General features: G+C 43.6%; 1 protein-coding gene across 2 annotated transcripts in view; it reads left to right on the top strand.

The window, feature by feature from the left end:
• PEX14 (peroxisomal biogenesis factor 14) overlaps positions 1-21,973 on the top strand; it is a 97,383-nt gene that overhangs the window by 37,613 nt on the left and 37,797 nt on the right. For both annotated transcript variants that reach the window (XM_019511749.1, XM_019511750.1), the window contains one exon: positions 6,623-6,707. In XM_019511749.1, the coding sequence (XP_019367294.1) occupies positions 6,623-6,707 (85 nt within the window). The remainder of the gene's footprint in view (positions 1-6,622; positions 6,708-21,973) is intronic.

Genomic DNA, 21,973 nt, shown 5'->3' with positions numbered 1-21,973 from the left:
TATTATTGGTTTTTTTTTTTTTTTTTTTTTGGTCACCCTCTTAATGTAAATTAAGCAGGGCTTTTTTGTATGTGATAATTATAGATAAACGTATTTAAAGTAGATCTGAATTTTGTAGTCCTCGGGGAAAAAGAGGAAGAGTAATTTTTTCCCCCCCCGTCCCTGTCATATGTGCGTTTTAATGAGCAATTTTAAAAAATTGAAAATAAAAGAGGAAAATGAATAGGTGTTGAACCAGCCTGTGATATGTAAATGCCAACTAGTAATTACCTAAAACCTCAATTTTCTTTCTGTTTCATCTTGCAAAACATTTCATTTCCACTGAGTGAAAACACTTAATTTGGGCTGCGTTCGGTGGCGAAGCCTGTGCCTCCCCCGGGCCTCGGCTAGGGGGAGTACTGGCTCTGCTCTGGCACAGCTCCGGCAACTTTGTCCAGCCCAAGGTTATTCCTCTTGTGCCACCCGGGTGGTTTTTCTCGGAGTATCAAATGGAAATCCACCTGCCCACCCCAACCCCTCCCCACGCTCGCCTCTAGTTTCAGGGGGCCTTGCTCTTCCCAGTGTTATTGAGAGCTGGGTGATAAATGCTTCCTTGGCACATAATCTTTTCTGCCTTTCACCTGGTTTTTATTGTGTTGGCATTCTTGGGTTAGATTTCATTCACAGAACTCTTTCTAGTGGGTCCTCGGGACTTGGGATTTTAGATTTTTATTACCCTTTCTTTAATCTCCCTTCACTGCTTTTGCTTTCTTTTCAGTTCAGGATTCCTGATTTAAATCTGACTTGGGGCTTGTTTTCTTTCTTTCTTCCCTACCTTCTTTCAGATTATGGATCCTGTGAAATGCTTTGCCTTTCAATTTTCTTTATCCTCTGCTTGAGTGAGATCTTTTTAATGCTGTCCCACAGAAGTTGTTAGTAAGTTCACACAGGTTCCTCTGGTCTGGTCACTTTGGGGAGCTACCTTTTAATACGTGATTGTAGAGATGCTACAGAAAGGGGCCCCGTTCTCTGGGGGGGGCTTCTAGGTGCTACCACCATGGAAGTAATTCCAGGGTTTCACCCCAGTTCAAATGAGAGCTTTGTGCATCAGGTAAATGTAAATTAGTGTCTGCATGCGTTTTCTCTCTCTTGTGGTCACACATACCCTGATTAGAAAGGACAAGCAGTTTTTGGAAGGCATAAATCTGGTCTCCTTGCCTCTGAACCCTGACTTAGGAAAAGGTGGGGTTTGCCCTGGGAACGGAAAGCTTGGATTACAGAGCTCAGTATGTGCGTAGTGTCCCAGGACCCTGACTCGGAGAGAGCTCTGCCTGGAATCTCAAGGAGCAGTGCCTCTTTAGTGAGATATATAGCTTCATAATTAGCCCCTTGCATTTTTTCATGAGTGCTAGCATCAGCGTTCTACGATGCGTTTCCCTGATTAACAGCTGCTTTGCAACTATTTCGTTGTGCCACCGATGACCATATTTGTCAAGTTAGTCCTGACAGAGCCCTGATTTCTTACTAAAACGCAGCATTTCTGTTTGAAAAGGTTCTCTTGCTCATTGCAATGCCAGGCTTTTAAGTCAGCCCTTGTTAAAACTTGAGTTGGCTTTAGCCTGACGCTTGTTAACAGGATTCTGGGTATCTCCTTTGGAGTAGGAGTACAGAAACCTTTCACAGACAATTTAATCTTCCGAGCCTTGCAAACGTAGAGCTGTATGCTGGGGGGGGGGCAGGGGGGCGTGTTGCAAGAGGCTAATGTATTGATCAGTCCATTTGCCCTGTAGCCATGGCTTTTTACCCTGGCTAAAATTGATTGGGCTTTTCTTGTTGTTTCCATATTATTTTTGTTAATACACTTGAAAAAAAATTAATTTCAACTTCTTTTACATACATCGTATATACTGCTAGTGTTGATTGCTTCCGCACGTGTAATGTAAACTGTCTGTGCATAGTTCATGGCCTGTGCCGCCTGCGCTTAATGAAAAGAAGCGTTGCATTTAAACAGACAGATCTGCTCAGAGAGACAAAATATCACCTCTTGCAGCATGTAATTCAGACCCAACCTTTAGTTCACAGGTCATCCTGAAGTCTCACTCTGTCAACAAATGCTGTTCCATAATATCCCACCGAGGGTTCCCAGGGTTAGGGAATCTAACGGAGCTCTCATTCACTGCACCCCTGACGGCTCTCGGTTCTCTCTCTTCGTCTGCCTGCATAGTTGTGAATGTTCAGGCTGATTTTCTTCTTTCCTTTCCCCCTGGATGTGGGGGACACAAGCACTTGTCCCTGCGTTTGTTCTTCTGAATACAAGTGGTTTACTTTGTTCCTGCAAGCAGCTGAATAAGCAGCTTGGGTTCCTTGGGTAACAGCCCTGTTTCTGAGAATGTAATAACAATGAGGGCTGACCTCACCTTCCTCACAAACGCTAGCGAGAAGCAGTTTGGGGGTGAGGGACCTTGGCTGCAATGTCAAAATACAGTGCTTTGGCCCAGAATTTCCCCAGCTTGTTACACTCTCACAGCACCTGCAATAAAGTTCCTGTCTCCGTTTTACCTCTCTGACGCTGAGGCGGAATATTTGGCCTGAATTTATGTAATTTGGCCAGGCACAAATATAACCCATGAATAGTCGCATTCATCTTCTAATTAGAAAATCAAATGATTAGGCAAGATCTAATGCAGGGTTCTCCCCTCGCTATTGCCATTCAAGAGTGTGTCTCCGTATCGTTCCCTCGATGCAGAAGGGCTGGTAGGATAGCAAGTTTAGGGAGTTAATTCCCTTTTAACAACTGAACACAATATTTTTTCATTAAAAATAATAAATGACTGTGATCAGATGGGTAAATGTGGTCTCTTGGCTACTATGAGCTTGCAATCTGATATAAGAGGGGTGAGGTGATGCACACAGCTTGGCAGTGTCCTAATGCTAGAAAAATTTGGTCAAGTGTTACAAATGTTACAGAAATAGTATGGAACAATAAGTTACCAGCTGAGTCAGAATTCTATTTGCTGCATGATTTTTCATCTATACCCAGGACTGCAAAGTGGGGCTTTTTTTTTTTTTTTTTTTTCCTTTTAAAGGACTGCATTCGCCCTTGTTTGTGCAAAGAGAATCCTTAGAAGATAGAACATCCTCATGTGCTGTTTTTTAAAAGATTGGCACGCTGACCTATCCAAAATGATTTCATAAGTCATTTATATAAAGAAGCTGTATTACCCAAATAAAGATATTTCAGGTGAACAAGTGGGGAGAGCTCTTGAGGCAGACATAGATTAAAGGAACGTGAGACTCTGAAAAGGAATTAACAATTTGGGGACTTGTTTTTTTGTAAAGTTTGCTGCTGGCTGGTCATTTTATTTTGTTTTATATTTATGACCTTTAAGGGAAGAGAAGAAGAATGATACAGGAAAGAGCTTAAACAATTTAATCCTTGAAGGGGAGATTTATTTTTTTTAAATGAATCATCTTGAAATGTTTACATTTTTTCCAAACAAAAGTGTGTTCCAATAAACAGTGACAATCAATAGAACATTAAAACGGTTCTGTTTAAAATGACACAAGAAAAAAGTATGGCATTATATCTTACAGATTAAAAAAAAAAAATTGGTAACATTCATGTATGAATCTTAGACCTTATAGAATTTCAGGTCTCCAAACCTTTTATGCTGCTTGCCTCTGTTACTAGTTTGCTGAATGCAGGAGGGAGCCTGCAAGAGTTCCCAAAGAAACAAGGAATTATTGTAAAAAGGAAAGTGTTTTGATATGTTCACACATCTACGTGTCTGCTTATTTGGGCATTTTTTCTTATTCAGCACATTATCCTAAAGTTATTAGTTGGTGCGCTTTATGTTTTCGCATCTGGCTTAGTGATGTCAGTACCGTTTAAATGTGTGATTTGCCTATCGCCTGCATTTCCAAAGAGACAGATCAAGTGCACGTAAATGAGATGAAAATGTACTTTATGTGGGGTATTCTGCTGTATTACTTTATGACTGAAAATTATTGAATGTAAACTTACCAAAAAAAAAAAAAAAAAAAACCCACCCCCCTCTGCTCATTTTTCCCCAACTTGAAAGTATGCCGGGACTTTGTCAAATTCCCGTTAAAATAAATATGTCAATTTCATCTCCCCTCCAAATTCATTTATCATGCTTTTTTAAAAGGTGTTTTCTGCTTTACCTGATGTTTAAATTGGATTCGCTCGTTTATGCTGTTCTTTGCTGTATCCCCCACGTTTTTCTTAAATGAATTAGTAATGACAGCGTACTCCATCATACCCTCTCTACAGCCACTTTAAGGGAAGCCTGGTGATCTAAACCTTTTAACCTATTAAAGATGATTTTCCCCAATTGAATCAGACCCACCACAGGTGTAATAACTAATCATTTAAACTACACCTGCTATTATGTATTTTTAAGCCATTATGCGTGTTGGATAGATGATAATTCATGTTTATTGCATTGTCCAATGGATCCGTTTTGCCTACACTAGCCTGATTAATGTATTTAAAGAAATAAGAGATGCAATTTAAAAAAAAAAAAAACAACACAACATTGATGGAATGCACTGAGTACATTGAAAGTGCCATTAAACCCATCAGAACTTTGCTCTCTGACCAGAAATGCATATTTCAAGGGCTGGATTCAAAAACAAGGTGGAACTTGGTCATTTCAATATGTGTGTTCTATTTTTTTTTTCCCTTTTTACCATGGAACATTTTGAAAGCCTATCGAGATCTAAATTCGAGAAGCTTCATTGTAGCTTGAACTCCAGGAGACCTGCAAATCCTTTCTTTCCTTCTCTGACACCTACCATAGCTTACCGGGAATACAGATGCCGTCTTTCAGGGATGGGAAAAAAACCCCCTTCTCCCCCTTATTTATGGAGGTCCATTTTCTACTAAACTGGGATGAAGTGATCTCTCACCTGTTCATATAGATGTGTATACCTCCTAAGTATTGTTTGCTTCAGGCTGGTTATTCTCCTCTGTGCTCCATCCAAAGCAGTTGCCTTTTTATAAAAGCATATTAGCTGTTTACCCCAGCACAGAAGGAGATACCATGTATGGGACAGGACGGCTTGGATTTAATAATGGGACATGGAAAGTGGTCCCTAGATTAAATTTAGTCCCGAGTGGCATGGACCCGAAGTTACTGTGCTCAGCAGACTGTGTGAAAGGAGTTGGTGGCCTCAGCTCTGCCCACTTCACCAGCAGGACCATTACAGTTATCAGTCACAAATAGGCCTCCTTGTTTATAATCCCGTTAGAAGACCAGGGCCATGGGAAGTGAACTCTGTCATCCTTAAAGGTGATTCCTCAAGGAAGGGAGGAGGAGGACAAGAGTATCTGCAGGAATTTGTCCTGTTACCTCTCTGTGGATAGAGAGGAATCATCACCTCTTGCTGGCACTAAACTCACTTTAAGAGAATGCAACTATTGTGTGTGCCAGTCAGCATCATTCCAGCTCTTTCACTCTGTAGGGCTGTATGGGTCCTGAGTCCTAAGTTACCTCAAAGTTCCTCTTCTGAGGTGTCAAAGATACGGTCAACAGGCTGGATCCGGCCCGCAGAACCCTATCATCCAACCTGCAGTCCTCGCTGCGTGTCTTGGATTGGTCTGGGGCATGCACTTCATGCTTGGTACAGGGCCAGTTTGGGGTGCATGCTGCACGTGGCGCCTGCACCAGACCACCTCTGTGCACTGGCTCCAGCGTGCGGGGGTGGTCTGTAGGTCTGATTTGGCCCATGGACCAGCTCTGTGCCCCTCCATATCCTCGGGCTGGGAAGGCAGATAAGTTTGATATCCCTGTTCTAGAGCATGTTGGTGAAATTACATTCCTTAGTTCAGAGTTTCATGTGCAGTCCACCACAGTGAAGCTTAAGGCTAACATACACTTGTACAGGTAAATTGCTGGAAATTAAAACCAAAAATTTTTGGTGCCTTTGGTAGGGCATTGTGACTGGGGACATGGAAAATAACCTCCTGCCTACAAATGACAAGAGGGTCTTGCCTATTGCCTGCAGTAGGTACCACAGTGGAAGAAATGGCAGCAGCCCCTTAGAATTCAAACAGAGACGTTGGGTTAGGCAAAGGTTAAAACATCAAAAGTCATCTGCCTTTCTTGTGCTCAGATAGCTGTAGACAAGTAGACTGCATCTTGGCGTGGAGGACCGCTGGTTGTCTCCTTACTTGCAACAGACCCTTGAATTTTTTCCTAACACCCTGCAACAATCTCAGCTGCTGCAAACCACCTGTTATGCCTCAGTGATATGCCTCATCACTCCTGATTGTGCTTGTCCACGTAGCTAAGGATGGCACAACCTGATTCTTGGTCACCTCTGAGCATCCAAATAGAGACTCTGCTCGTAGCTAAACAGAGTTTCCTCTGGGAAAAGAGGTCTGGGGAGAAATTTTTGTTAGTTGAAATATCTGTACCATTCTCTCCAAGCTGGAGTTGCAGATATGAACGTTTCCCAAGGTCGGATCAGCTTTTGTCTGAAGCCCATCTACATCTCGTACAGGATTTGATAGCTTGATGCTCTAGTTCAGGGTGTGTTGTTTAGAATTAGGATTTTACATGTTCCTGACTCAGAGCTTGTCTCTCTTCTGTTTCTCCAATCCCCTCACCCTAATCAGATCGCAACAGCAGTGAAATTTCTACAAAACTCCCGGGTCCGCCAGAGTCCGCTGACAACCAGAAGAGCATTTCTTAAGAAGAAAGGTATGGAGGCATCAATTTCATTCTCTCTTCTTGGCAAGAGTTAGAGTCGGGGTGTGGGCCAGAAGATACTGCTGTGGAAAATTAGGTATCTCCTGCATGAGAGAAATTATGGGGAGTCTGAGCAATGCAGCTTCACTTTCCTCCCTGCAGGTCAGAGGTGATGTTGGCCCCAGATGTGGCATTGTAGAATGATGTATAGAAGACGTATTGGGGAATCTTAGGGTTAACTATCAACTTAGGTCCTCAGAAGTGAGGGCAGTTTAGAGTTACAGGCTAGTTGGTCAATTCTACCTCCTTAATGTCATTGGCTTTTGAATGACCAGCTGCAGGTTAAAAGGTCAGCTGCTTCTGAAGAAGAGTCGGGGAGAGGAGTGAAGGACAGGGACCTGGTAGACTAAACAAGGTCAAGTTAAGGTCAGTCTTGGGGTCCTGATTTTCAGGCTGAAATGGCAAACTGCGACTGGATTTTGATAGCAGGGATAGAACGGATCCTGACAAATCCAGTATTTCTCAGGCAGATGGACTGTGCTTTGATGACAGCTTGGTAACAGGTTTTCCCTTCTGTTTATAAAGGAGCTAACTCAGGGGTTCTCCTTTGGCTTCAAGTTTTAAGCCAGCAACTTAGCTACGCATTAGTGTCTTTCAGGTGAAGTTCACTCCAGTTCAGACTGCCCATCCAAGATCATTCCGTGCCACGTATGCGCTGAAGTAGATGATAATAAAGGCAGGTCTTGCCCTGGATTGAATGTAATGCTCTACAGAACAGAAAAGGTAGATTGAGTGATGCTGGTGGGGCGGTAGAATTGCAAACTTCGTACATGGGAGGGGGTGAGGACCCATTTTTATATTAACATTACAAATTCAGCAGTGTTCTTTGAATTCTGTGGCTGTAGATCTTGAGCTGTGGAAAATAAGGAACCCCTGAAATATTGTCAGGGTTGGAGATATGAATCATTTAGTGAAATCCCTGAGATCTGATGGCACAAGATAGATTGTTCATTTACAAGCACCACACTGCTCTTCTTGGACCTGAAAGCAGCAAGAGTATAATGGGAGGGATTGTGTTTGAACAAGCTCACCAGAAACAGTGCTTTGCAGGTACATCAGTTGGAACGTGGTCCTGGTGCTAGCTGACCCCAGTGCCGGTTACAGAGCATCCCAGCATAGAGGGATAATTCTGCTGGGTGCATTGTTTTTACCCTCGCTTGCCATCAGGATGGCATTAAAATTTGGAGCTTGTTGGCTGCTCTGCTCCATGAGTTTTTCCTTGAAATATGTGGACCTACGGGGAGTAATTAATCATAAAAGCTTGGGGATTTCAACTCTATCATCGAAGCAATGAAGCAGGGGAAAGCTGAGCCTAAAAGCTGTGCTGATTACCCGGGGTAACCTGATACAAAATCTATTGTTGCCGAGAGATCCTTAGTCCCTAGTATATCGTGCAATATTATAACCGCCTGATCTTCTCTGCTGACAATGACCAGTTATTCCTCATTTTCTCTCTCAACGCAGCTGGGTTAGAATTTCATTTGCAGAAGGTATTTAGAGCAATTTAGAGACAAATGTCTCTGGTGTTTGCTCTGCACTTCCCCACCGCAGGCTTCGCTGAGCAGTTTTTAGTATCAGGAGCTCCATCTAATCTGTTTAATTTTAATAAATCCCTGACTGGGAGAAGAGGAGGGGTAGGGAGAGGGAAGCAGAGAGACACTGTGGCCCGACTAATACTTCTTATGAATTACTTGGCTAATAATTACCGAAGAGCAGAAACTGTTTGGTAGAAGTGTTTGTTCCTTTTTGTTAATTTCCCCCCTCCCCTTTGCACTAATTGCTTATCTAGAAACTGAAAATTAAGAAACAGGGAAGAGTGGGGTCTAGCAACGCCTGTCTGCAGCAGTCATTGGGAATGTGACTACATGTGGTTGACCACCTGATCACATCTCGCCTCTGGCCAGTGCTCCATAGCAAAAGTTGCACATGTGCAGTCTCCCTTTATGCCCTAAGGAACAGGCGTAATTCTTTCCCGCCCCTAGATGTTGCAGTCGCTTCAGTCCTGGGCTTAGGAAGAAGAAACTATAGGATTCAGTTTCCAATCCCATTTGGACCCTGAGATCTTCCCATTGGCCCTCCAAGGAGCAGTCCATTATCTTCCCTGAATCTCAGTAACCCAGATGCCACCAGGACTTCCCTTTGCAGAGAGCTCTGAATCTTCTCCCGGCCTCTGAAGAAGTTCTGCATATGTATTTATTTGTAATTGTTCTGCAAATCTACAGCATCTTTCGGTAAAGATTTCAAAGAGTTTTACAGACACAGAGTCAACGATGTACGGGGCATATATCCACAATTTGTAGGTGGTTATGCTGTTTAACATGAGCCTGGCAGAGTGACAGAGGTGGTACCAGAACTAGCTGTCTGTAGGCAGCATTCCCTTTGTGTATACATCCTCTCCGTGGGGGGTTAACTGTTTCTTTGGTTCCAGCTTCTTCTGGGAGAAGTCACTGTAGAGAGTAGGTGAGGACCACTGACTATCTGTGACAGCCGTAAGCAAAGGGGCGATGTTCTACCCGTGGGGAAGCTTTCAGCTCCTCCAGTCAGTCTCTTCCAGCAGGAAAGCCTATGGGGAATGGAACTAAAATATTGGCTGTGTGGGAGCTCCCACCACTGCAGTCTCAGCTTTGCCCAGGAAATTTCACTTCTGGGACTTGCAGTGATGCCTTGCTTTGAATTATAATCTTACCTCTTTTTTTTTCCTTTAATAAACATCTCTTTCCTGAAAAGACAAATCCAATTTTGTTTCTCTTTTAATATTATTTAATATTTAATATAGAAATTGAGGTCCCTGTAGTGCATGTCAGTTCAGTGGGAAATGAAGGTTAGTTTAGGATCATCAGATGGATTGTGTTTGTTGCCTTGTGAAACAGCAGCGGTGGGATTCAGGGCAGACTTTCCCTGTTGCTGGTAGGGTAAGAATTTGGTGGTCTGATATTTTAGGCACGTGGGATGTGAGGTTGACAATAGGAGGGATGCGGAAGGTATTTCAGAAGTTGGATGAGATTTCTCTGTTGTCTCGAGCACTTCTAAACTTCCAAATACAGAGGCATTAATGAGAAACATGAAGTTATTAGAATCGTTTATCATTTTCTTTGAAGCTTACGCCGGCATTTTGTGTAATTTATGACATTTCCTCCTTTTTTTTTTTATCATGATCTTCTTCAGATCAAGGGGGAAAACAGCTGTTTCCCTTCAGAATATCTATCTGTAAGAAATTTAAAAAAAAAAAGTTTTTTGTTTTTGTTTTTTGTTTTTGTCCAACTATCTGGTTTTGTTGATGAAATGCCACAGAGAACCAGTGGCGCCTTGGGAGGAATTAGATGGCATGTGGGGGCTTGAACCCTTGCAGAGATGTCTGCTGTTTAGCTGTCGTGCCTCGGCTGTCCTGTGCTGCTCTGCTACCCATCTAGTAGCTCACATGACTTAATGCTGTGCTCTCTGAATCTGTAGTTTCCAACTAGGGAGGGAATGGGAGCAGGGGCACTAGTGGTGGGAAGCTTCACCCGCTAAAGTACTAGCCTGGAACATGAGAGACGTGAGTTCAAATCCCTGTTCTGCCATAAGTGTCCCTTGTGACCTTGGATAGGTCACTTATCTCTCTGAAACACGAAGGTGGAAAGACTTCTCGACTGAGAAAAAATTTGGGAGAAATGCGTTGCTGATTGGGAGAGGTTCCAATGCAATGGTAGTGGGCATTTCAAGTAGATAAACTATGGTTCCTGTTTACACTGGGGAGAATAGTCAATCTGGAAAGCTGGAGAGTCAACAACTGTCTTCAGAAGACTTCTTACGTTGACTGGTGATGTTCTCATAACACAACAGACAACCTGCCTACAAGTGGAGTCAAGCTCCTCTTTGGCGAGTGAGTGGGAGGTCAGAGAAGGTTTTGCCCTTTTAAATGTTGGGTCTATTAATCTGTTTCATTACCTTGGCTCGTAGCAATCAAGTTAATGCAGAAGCTTTCCCTGTGGTCCTACGCAGCATTTTGCAGCGTCATTCAAGTCACGATGACAGCAGCAAGGTAGAGATTTGGAGGGTGGTTGTCAGCTTAGAAGGCAACTGGAGGTTGAGAACTCTAGAGGCGCTTGTAAAGCGGCGACGAGTAATTTGTTCTGCTTTAAATGCTCTAACGCAGTGCAGGGCCAAGCATATGTGCTTCCCAGGAAACAAATGTCTTGATTCCAGGAGTCGCCTGTAGAAAATTGACTCCTTTCTGTTCCTTTTCTAATCACCTGTATTCCTGGAAGTTGAACCCCCACCAGCAGCTAAACCATCTCTTTGCCAAACACAATCCACTGCAGAAACCCAAGTGGATCACCTTGAGGGGCACTGCCTAGTGTCGGAGGATTTTAAGGGGAGTGAATTCTTCCGCAGATTTCAATTTAACTCTCTTTTATTACTTTTCTTTTTTATAATTTAAGTCCATTTCATGAGGCAGTTTGCATGTCCTTGAATGGAATCTCGTTACCATGAAAGCTTTTTTAGCATTGATTTCATAACAGTCTTAATTTAATAGCTCCGTCATTACTGAGAAGCCCTGAGAGTGAGGCCCTAGCTTTCCAGGTCACTGACCTTTTAATTACAAACCTTGTTCTGATGGCCAGGTTATCGACTGGACAGCTCCCAGCTTCTGCCCCCAGGATGAGAATGAAAATAACTGCCGTTCCTCCCCCACCTCCAGAAAAGGGAGGAAAAGAAAAGTAACCTCTTATGTTTCTAAAATTAATTTTCTCCTTCAGCTTTACTTTGTAATTAATTCTTTAACATGTCTCAGTGAAGCTTGAACAGTTTTTTTTTTTTACAAAGCTTTTCCTTGAGCACAAAGCACAGCACAAGGCAGCAGAGTCCAGCTCATGCAAAAGACCCAGTTAGCTACATGCGCTGTCGAAACCCACCCATCTCAACAGGATCGCTGTAGTTCTCCCTTCCTGTTTCTGAAGACCCACCCACTTTGACTCAGGGATATGGAGATGGGGTCAGAGGTACCAGTAATACTTGGGGCACATTGGGCATTTTGTCATTCTTTGCTGACTTGTTGGCGGGATATGGATTTAGAAGATGGGAAAGAGTTGGAACTACAAGGCATTTACAATTTTATTTTATTTTTTTTTGGAGCCAAGCTTTACTCTTGTGTGTGCAAATCACTGGGCTAACAGGGGTTTCCCCCCATTTGCACGTGCAGATTGGATAACTGGTTGCCTATCTGGTAAGTGTAACTGTCCATGCAGATCTCATCAAGTGCATGCACATAAAGAGATGCAGAGCCGGAGGCCAAGGCTAAGAATTCAACTGTTGGCAGTAAATGTTTGTTTTACCATTACATGAAAATACTCAGTGGATTAGGCAAGACAGTGCAGCCAGAGCAAATGGCATCAGCGCAGGATGAAAGGGAAATGCTGAATGACATGGCCAGAACCAGGATGGGTGCTCACCCCAAAGCGTGAGATGGAAGTTTGTAGCAGGTGCTCAAACACAGCCGCAACGAGCATGGTAAGAGGAAGACTTTTTAAACAGACACAAAATAGCGTGTGCTGAGAGGAAGTTAGCTGGCACTTTCCTGTAGAAGCAGAATATTTACAGAACAAACAATTTTGTGTATTTCCATAATGCCTTTCATCAAAGGAGCTTGGAGCATGTTATACCCAGCAGCTGATTACACTTCTCAGTAGTCTGTTCGTGAGCACAAAAGTGTTTTGTGAAGGCCGCTTTGCCTACCATTGAGATGCAGCCACCTCTGAGAAGCAAGGCAGCAGCTGTTCAACCCGACTGCAAGAGTTTTAGGACAGGAAATACAGATTACTGCATCTGAGTGATCTTGCAAGGTGAGATCTGGGGAAGTAGCGTGTGGTTACTGGAGTTGAAAGTTTGCAAAGATTTTGAAAAGCACCATGGGATCTTTAATTACCGCAGATAATCATGGCCTCTGCTTTATGTCTGTGCTGAAAGACAGACCAATGTTCCCCTATCTGTTTTACTTAAGTCCAGGGAAAGAAGGCTTCAAACCTTTCCTTGCAGTACCAGGACATTGTTTAGGGATCTTCCGACCAAATACTGAAGCAACACATCTGTGTTTATCACATGCAATACGATGGGTTCTCTGGACCTGATTTGGAACTCCCAGAATGAAGACAGAGTGAGCCCTTTTTAGCACTAGCAAACTTACACCCGGTCCTGGCTGAGTCAAGGGTATCTGTTGTTGCATCTACGTCTGGCATCCACTCTGCTAATGTTTGCCCAATACCGATAGTTTTCTGCATTTACAAATAAGATTTCCCATGCAGGTTTCTCCTGACCCAGAAGTGCAAATGCACTCGTGGACTGGAGATTAGGACCACAGCTCTGGAATTCTGCATTAGTTTAATTTTTTTTTCCTGAGAGTGATTGAGAATCTCCATCCATCTGCTATGAAGGGATGTCTTCCTACCCTGACAGTCTTGCATGTGCATATCTGTCACCTGCTGTTCTGTGCCAGCCTATTCATCACGCTGGCTCCTTCCCCCATCAATTTTCCTACTGCTTGTGTTATCTGAACTTGTCGTGAACTCTACAGATTTCTGCACCAACTCTTCCATGCCACGAGGAAACCTGCAACAGCAGTGCCAACAAAACTTCCCCAAACAGTCAGCCACTGAGGTGTGCTTGGGAGTTGGTCAGGGGCTGTTCCTTAGGTCTGCTGGGCTCTTTCAAAAGAAAGCTCTTTGATAGAGATAATCCTTCCTTAACCCTTTCTTCAGGATGTGGAAGTAAGGTTGGGGCAGGACACTGGAGTTGCGTGCAGTTGGAGAAAGCGGTTCACTTCTTGCCTCTGGTGGCTATGTGCATGGTGATTCAAGGGAATGCAAAAAGCACTCTATAATGCAATTCCCAGCTTTGCCAGTTATGTGATGCTGAAGTCCAAGAAAGGTGATAGTTCTCGATTACTACAGGCAATCATCTTTTGGCTGGTGACATAGGCTTTGCGTAGCATAAATGCTATTAAGTGTGAAATCAGCCAGCCGCTGTTTATAGTGAGAAACAGCAAGGGTGGAATTTTGTGTAGGATTGGGAAGCATGACACCACTTTCTTAATATTTAGTGCAGGTCAAGAAATTTTAGAAGTGATCTCTGTGTGTGTAGGTATGTGCACATGGGCTTGTGTTTTGAAATCCTACTAGCTTACAGATGATTTGCGCATTTTAAAATAGCTCTTTGATCAAGGTATGTTACATAATTGAAAAACATTTTTTATAACCCCATAGAAGCTTCACGTGAGCTGGGGTACAATTAATTTCCATCTTGGGGGAACTAGTGAAATGTTGAAATTGGATATTTGTCCTGAATTGGGATGAAGAGTTCAATTTCTGACTTTTCTTTCTGTGAAATTTCACATTGTCATTTTAACCTGTCAGAATACAGTATTTTGACAAGTTTGCCACACTTTCATTTAGCCTTTTTTATTATAACTCAATATATTTGATGCAGGTAAAATAATACCATAATTTAAACATCAAAATAAAACATGTAGATAATTTGCTGTCAGATTTCAACAAAATCAATAAATTTCTGCAATATGTTGAGGTTTTGTCAGATCAGCATTTTCCGGCATGAAAACCTGTTGAATTGCGCAATTTTCAACACACTTTACTTAAAAAGGCAGTGCTGCTTTTGCAAAAGTTCTGCCCACAATTACCTGAGCGCACAGTTGTTGGTTTTTGCTGGGGAATTTCCAGGGGCATCATACCATTTGATGTGTGCAAGGCTGCTGGGGGGTGCTGGCTTGGTGTTGCATTGTTGTATTTGCTGAAGAGTGGAGATAAAGCTCCACTTGGATCTCTAAAAAGATTAAAATTAACAAGGCAAGGCAAACTTTGGGGCCTTCCATCTTTGAAGGTGTGTCCTGCAAAGTAACACGTCCAGTGGGGTTTGGTAAGTGCTCTGCAGTTTCACGTTGAAAAGATGAAACTCACAATGACTTTTCTCCTCTGTTTTCTGTGTGAAAGCTCCGGAAAGTGCACCGTGAGAGGCACCCGTTTGATGTTTTAATGATGTTGCAAAGACTCCACTGAGGGAGAGACGCTCTCAAATTTGACAACCTCTAAATGCGCATTTTATTTGTTCCATAACGGAGGGTACAAGTCACATTAGTGGTAATAGCCTCTCTCGCTTACTTCAGCCTCACTCTACAACACTCTTGAACCATTTAGATATGCACTCGGCAGAACAAGAGCGCTGATTCATTTACAGTACATTGAGCGAACAGTCAGCCACAACTCCCACTTCTCCCAGCCTGCAGGAAATTCACGGGGATTTCAGTGGTAGCATCCGTCAGCACCTTTGCTGCGTTATCATAGCTTGCAAATTCCTGGTACATAGGAGCAGACTTACCCAGTGCCCAGAAAGTTTTCTGCGCTCCAGAACATCAGCTGGAAGCTTTATTTGAACAAATAACTGGGATGTCACTGCTTTAACAGTGACTTTCACTTTGGCCATCTGTCTGTAACTGTGTAATGGAAAAGAGCAGTTTAAACTGACTTTGTAAAATTAGTTCATGTTGCTCCCTCTGGGTGTGTTTTTGAGCCATATTTGCTTTGTGTACTGCCAGAATCAGGTTTCTGTTCCTGGTAGCCCTGCAGAGCCAACACCGCTATGGCAGAATGAACTGAAGTCTATGCTGGATCATGTACCAATGTTAAAATTGCTGGCTAAATTCTGAGCCTTGGATCTTTACTGTTGATGATGGTGAGAAGAACACAGATTTTTCAGACCCTGAGTTGAGATTACAGCAGGGACGCTTAGAAAAGTTCATTTTTGACTTGTAATTGTAGCAGACAGCTGTAGATATCTTTTGAGTGAGAGAATATAGAAAAAGAAGATAGGCCTTGTGGTTAAAACTTAGGACCTGGTATTGTCTCTGGCATTGCTTCCTGGGCCAAGTAACTTCAGGTCTCTGGGTCTCAATATGTCCATTAAAAGAATGGGGGCAGCGATGATTACTTCCACCATACAGGCATGTGGAGGTTTAATTCATTCTAGTTTGTAAACTGCTTTGAGCTCTTCAGGTTGCAGATCACTATGCTGCAACATGTGATGTAAAAAAAAATGTGAGTTATTCATTGCAATGAAAACAACACTTGCAGAGACGGAGGATTTACCTCTGTCAGCTGGGTAAGGGAGGGGGAGTTAGCAAACTTTAGAATGTCAGACTGCCACGGCTCAGGCAGATTGCGTGCAATCCTAATCCAGCCCTGGAGCTCTGACCTTTGAAGCAAGCTTCACCTTCAGACAGGCAGAGAGATCTGTGTGCACTTACATAAAATGTTTTGGGATGGAAGGAGGAGTTCACTCGGCCATCCAACCCAGGGTTTTCTCACACTCCTCCTTGGCCAGAAAGGAAATTCGGTCCCCAGTGCAATCCATGAACAAACCAGTTCTGGAGGGACCTCTTTCTCCCCTGGGGAACAAAGCAGGGTCTGTAATCCAGGGCATACCATATTGCTCCTCTGAAGAACCCCGTTGTAGTATTCGTGAGGTGCCCTCTCCCTACGGGGAAGATAAATTAAGTTTCCGTATTAATTCGGTCTCTGCGTTTTCACGGGCAACGTTCTGCTTTATGTTAGACCAAATCTCTTGTGGTGACAAGGGGTCTGAGTGCCCGTGGTCCTATAACTGTGTTGTTCCAATAATGATCCTCTCTTCTGCTCCCCATCACTCTCCCTGAGTTAAAATTGGAGGGGGGTGTGCCCTCTCCTTGGAGAAAGGTGGAATTTAGTCTAGTGTTTGTTCTTTTCTGCTCTTCCTGATGGAGCCTAGCCCAGGGGAGACCCCACTCCCCTAGGAGGAGAGAAGAGAATTCATTCCCCGTGAAATCTGAGGCTCTCTTAAGTAAAAGCTGTTGACTTTGTCTTACTGTGCAAATGTGCACTGCTCTTATCAAGACAATAAAGGGTAAATGGGGTGATCTCTGCTCCTGTGGAGAGGTCGGATGGTTACATTACACAATCTTTCAGAGCATCTTGCAGCAAATACATGGGTTATATTAAAAGTTGCAATCATATCATTTTTTAAAAGTAAATTGCTGACCTTATGCAGTGGAATCAGCTTTATTGAATTTCGCCAAAAATGCGTTTATAATTTCCCCCCCCTGCCCCTGCCTACACACGATATTCATGTCCTTGATGTCCATGTGGAAATGTCCCTTTTTATGGTGATAAACAAAATTAAATTTGTCTTTATCTCTGCTGCCCTGCCTCACCTTTAAGTTGCCATCCTGGGGGGCCAGAGACAGCGGTAGACAGACTCCCTTGACTGTGAGGCAGGGCTGTGTCTCTGCGCTGAGAGCTGGGACATTTCATTGTGGTTTGGGGGCCACCGAGTAAATAAGATACCGACATCTTACAGAGCCATAGCAGCTTTGCACATGTAGAGAAGAGCTGAAGATTAGGCTGGGAGTAGGTCAGGTCTTTTCTAGGAATGTTGAGGTGTGAAAATATGTAAGACTCGATTTTGACTTAAGCTTTGCTCCAGGGCTCTTTCAGTTGTCATACACTGAAAAATATAAACCCCACAGCTAATTGTTGCAGGGCCCATATATAATGATATTCCCTCAGTAATAATGATTCATAAGGACCTTCCTGGGGTGCCTGCAGCCCTCTTCCTTTGGTCCTGCAAGAGATGTGCATTGCAGTATGCCCCAGCAGTTAATACACTTTACCCTGCACTTTAGCCATTTACATGTTTGAAGCCCTTTACCAGTATAAACTAACTAATTCTTATGATGCCTGGTGTGGAGGGAAATCAGTATTATCTCCTTTGTGTGTTCCCCTCAAATCTTTTTTTTTTCCCGCTGGGGAGACCTTTTACTTTTCCAAGCACTTTGCAAACACTAATCCATAGGCCACTGCTGGGAGATGGGACATATCCCTATTTTACCAATGGGGAAACTGAGGCAGGGCAACTAAGAGCAAGTCAATGTACCAAAGGTCTAGTTAGACCTGAGGAGTTCCTGGCGCTCAGTCCTGTGCGTAAGCTGCCACAGTATGCTCCGTAGGACATACTGATCTCTAAGCACCTTCAGCAAAATTACTCAGACTGTTTTCTCTCACATTTTATTTACAGCACCGTTTGGTCACTAATTTTATTCCGCACAGTCGACATTGATTCATCTGAGTAGAGGGAAGGACAGGCTTTCTCTATCTTGTTTGGCATTTTCCCCTTTTTTGCTTCATTTTTCCTTTTCGGTGGCATTTAAGAGGCCAGTTTTTCATGCACTAAGAGAAAAATCTCTTTGCTCCCTCTCAGAGTAACCAGGAGCATGCAGCTGTTAAACCCTGAAATATAAAATACATGTTTAAAAGATGACTCGCTGAGTGTGTTTAAAAAGAGCGAGAGAGAAGAGGTATTCAGGGGAACCAAAAAATAGCAGCTTCCATTACTGTAATTAAATGGCAGCATTTAACCTATCAGGCCGTTGCGTGTATGTGAGAGATGAGCAGGGAGCTGCATTTGAAATGATCACTGTATTCCTGGGGGAATAGAGTAGTTAAATAATTTGTTTGTGAGGTGTGAGTTCAGTGTCGGTTAAAGCGAGCGTGTGCGCGCGCGAGGCGTTGGGGATGGCTATGTGTTTACCGAGAATACCCTCGAGGTTGGTATTTACTAGCACCTGCATGCTATCAATAAGAACAGAAGCTGCTGTTGCCCATTGCTTAAGTGATCAGAGGAGTCAGGGCCTCACCTGGTCCCACGTATTGCATCATAAAGGCAAAACTTGCTTCATGCAAGGCCGCCTGGGACAGACGAGAGGAGCAGTAACCAGGAAGAAAATGGGGGGAAGAACCAAACAGAGTCATAATGATAAGCTTCAGATGCTGCAAGTGACTGGAAAGGGTAAGTCGTTCTATCCGGTCGTTGGACTTGGTGCTGTGCAACGCAGGGGCAGGGATCCCCGAGGGAGCCAAGCCAAAGCTCCTGCACACGGAGATCTGCCACTTAAACCTCATCTCCAGCAGCGACTTCCATTGCAACAGAGTTCCACCTGCGCCTGGCATCGGCCCCGCACTTCAAGGATGTGGCTTTCAGACTGATCTGGAGTGACAGAGATCTTCAAATCATATCCTTCCTGCCCCTTTATCCCTGACCCCAGCTCTGTGCACTTTCATGTGGGAGCTGTGTGTACATCCCTGTGCTTGAAGAGTTGCTGGAGCTGGTTGCCTTGTGGTACCCTAGTAAGAGAGACCAAGTTTTCTGCTTAGTGCTCAGTAGGCCCCATCTGCCCATTCTCCTCCTTTCTATATATCTAAAGACCCGATGTTTCTCCAGAGGATACTTGGAGATTTTTAAACTACCGGTTAGTTCTATCCCAGTAGAAAGTGGAGTCTGCAGATTCAGTTCCTGAGTCTCCAGCCTCGTCAGCTGCCGCACCCTCTGGTCTGACGTGTGTGCAGTAACCTGCCCACGGCCATTTCCAAATGTTTGCCCTAGTTTTTAAGTGGGTTTGCCTTGACTTGCCCAGTCCTCCTTTCTTGAAGGTCCAGCCTAGGAGGTTGCTGCAGGTGGCAGTACCTGGTCAAACCTTGAGCTTATCGGTGTGAGCATTCACCCCAGAAACCTGATTCGAAGTGTGTCATTCCTCCAGTTAGGGAACAGGAGTATACAGCATGTCCTGTGTGCCCACGGGCTTTTCACTTGCTGGCTACACATAAGGAAGTGTTTATGGAAATGAGGAGCAAACAGAAAAATAAGCAAAATTCACTGAATAAGTTATTAGTTGCAAATTGCATATCTAATGCATGTGATGCATAGATCCTGAGACTTCAGTCATTCTCTGTAAATAATACCACGTAGAGCATATCTGACACTTGTCGTCAGATTCTCAGCAGTTTGCCTGCACTTTTTTATTCCTGTTTTACAGGTGGAGAAACTGAGGCACGTGGAGGTTAAGTGACCTACACAAGGTCAATGGTGGGGCTGGGAATAGAACCCCAAAGCATAAAGCCTTTTATTATACTAATAAGGAAACTCTGGAGGTGTGTTTTGGCATGGTAATCGGAGCCCCAGAGACCTGGAGGCAGTTAGTATGCTCTGTGCAAATCCCAAGGGAGTGGTGATGAAACTCCTTTTATACCTTGCCGCTTCGGTACTCTGTGTGCAGCCACCATAGTTTTTCCACAGTTTCAGCTTCATTATTTTTAGTGTTGTTAGCGTTAGTTGCCTTTCGGGCATTTCTTCTAGGCTCCTTGAATTTTCATCAGAAATCTGAAGAAGTGCTGAAGAGTCATGCAATAAATACCTGAATACACCCACTTTGGATAATGTTCCCTTTGCAAACTGTTCTACATTTCCCGCCACCTTGTAGTTTTCAGTCTTTGTTCCTTATTACTAAGCTCGCTTTGCCTGAATACACACTCTTCGTTTCTCGAAAGTTTACTGGCTTTACAGTTCTTTGGCTGCTGTTTCTCCTTCCCCACCGCCTGAGATTAACATCCTCTGTGATGACAAAGCTGGTGGTTTTCTAAATGGATGTGATTGTAGCCAGCAGAATTGTGAGCGGTGGGCAGAGACGTGTGTATATGTTTTAAAAATTAAAAAGTAGTTGTAGCTTTTAAACAAAATGTATTTCTACCCTTATCGGCAGCATCCACTTTTCATTTTACAGGTGGCTAGCTTTTTACTAGCATTCAGCAAACAGGATTTTAATGGCGTATAAAAACATCTTTAAAACAAAAGAATAAAGAATCAGAGTGGTTTGTAATCTGTAGTGAATACTTGCTGCCACGTGTCTTCATAGTAGCATAGTGGAAATGCTTTCATTGTGGAGGAGCTGCAAAGCAGATTTACCTGAACTGTTCATGCTGTCACAATAATGAACACAGGTGCATTTTTCTTTATCGGACTAACCCTCTTGGTACACGGCAGATTATGTAGGTGCCTAATGTGGCCTCTTACTGTAGATGGGGAAACTGAGGCAGGAAAGTGCAGTCTCTTGCCTGAGGCTGCAGAAGGAGCAAAACGGATTAGCTTCAGTTTCCTTGATCCCAAGCCTCGCTTCGGACCAGCCTCCCAGGTTGCGTTTACAACAGGCATCAGTTAGATGGTGTGCTCCTTGTTATAGCAACCTCCTGACGTAGAGGGGGTATAGAAGAAACGGCAGCGGCTGGTATGCGTATCACTGTCTCTCATACACTAAAAGGTCACTGACTACACACCCTTTATATGACTCTTCCTGGGATCCGCCCAGGCTGATTTGTTTATTCTGTTTCTTTGTAAAGCTTAAAGTTTTGATAGTAAAAGGAGCAGCGTGTAACATCAAGGCAAATTGCCCTTTACATTCCAATCAATCTTAGGCGGTAGAGCGCACTCTCTGACAGCCATTGTCTAATGTAAAATATCCCAGATGCCCTAGCTAGTGCATTAGGAGCCATCAGAAATTCTAGAGTAATAGAAAGAACTGGGCATGGTGCATGAAGACGAGATTTCTCATTCTTTTATATAAAAATTCTGCTGCACCCCGGACATCCTCGCAAATCCTGTTTAAATGATTCCTGGATAGGTATGAAATTGTTCACAAACCATCCCCAGCTCTCTTGTCGGATTTGTTCTTTCAAAACCTTAGACTTCAGAAATTCTGGACCTGGAATTTCATACCAGGCATCTGCTCCTTGCAATAACACATCGGCGTGATGTTGCCGACTCAGACATCTTTCATTTCTTTCAAGAGATGCAGAGCCCTATGCTAAAACTGAATGTATTTGCACAATGATAAATCCGTTCCAGAAAAATTGAATTTTTATAAAAGTCTGGAAAGAATTGGACAGCAAACATCAAAATCACTTTCAAGCAAGGCAGTCGTGACCTGAATAGTTGGCCAGGCCTTTCAGTTGGTATCATAAAGATGCCCTTCCTGACTTCTCTTTAAAATATACCTCCTTCATGTTAGGTGACCCCACACTGGAGCTTTGAAGAAAGTTCCTCGTATGGCCAACAGTCATCTCACCTTGGGCTGTTTGCCTTCCATTTTTCCATTGTACGCCACCTTGCAAATGGAAAGTCTTTATAGCTGGCCATTGAGTTTGTAGCACCTTGACAAAAGAGGCACTTGAGCTTTTGCTGCTGTTGCTTGAGCTCCCCTGAAATCATTTAAAAGCTGTTTGAGTTCCTGCTGCCCCTTTCAGTGCAAGCCCCCAGGCACAAGCAACCAATGGGGGGGAGGGGGCACAGCAGGGCATGTGCCCCCCCCCCCC

This window comes from Gavialis gangeticus, unplaced genomic scaffold, assembly GCF_001723915.1.
Source record: "Gavialis gangeticus isolate Ggan-Ray unplaced genomic scaffold, GavGan_comp1, whole genome shotgun sequence".
Classification (NCBI taxonomy): Eukaryota; Metazoa; Chordata; order Crocodylia; family Gavialidae; genus Gavialis; species Gavialis gangeticus.
The sequence above is the reverse complement of the archived record's forward strand: the minus strand, read 5'-3'. Positions and strand labels throughout refer to the sequence as shown.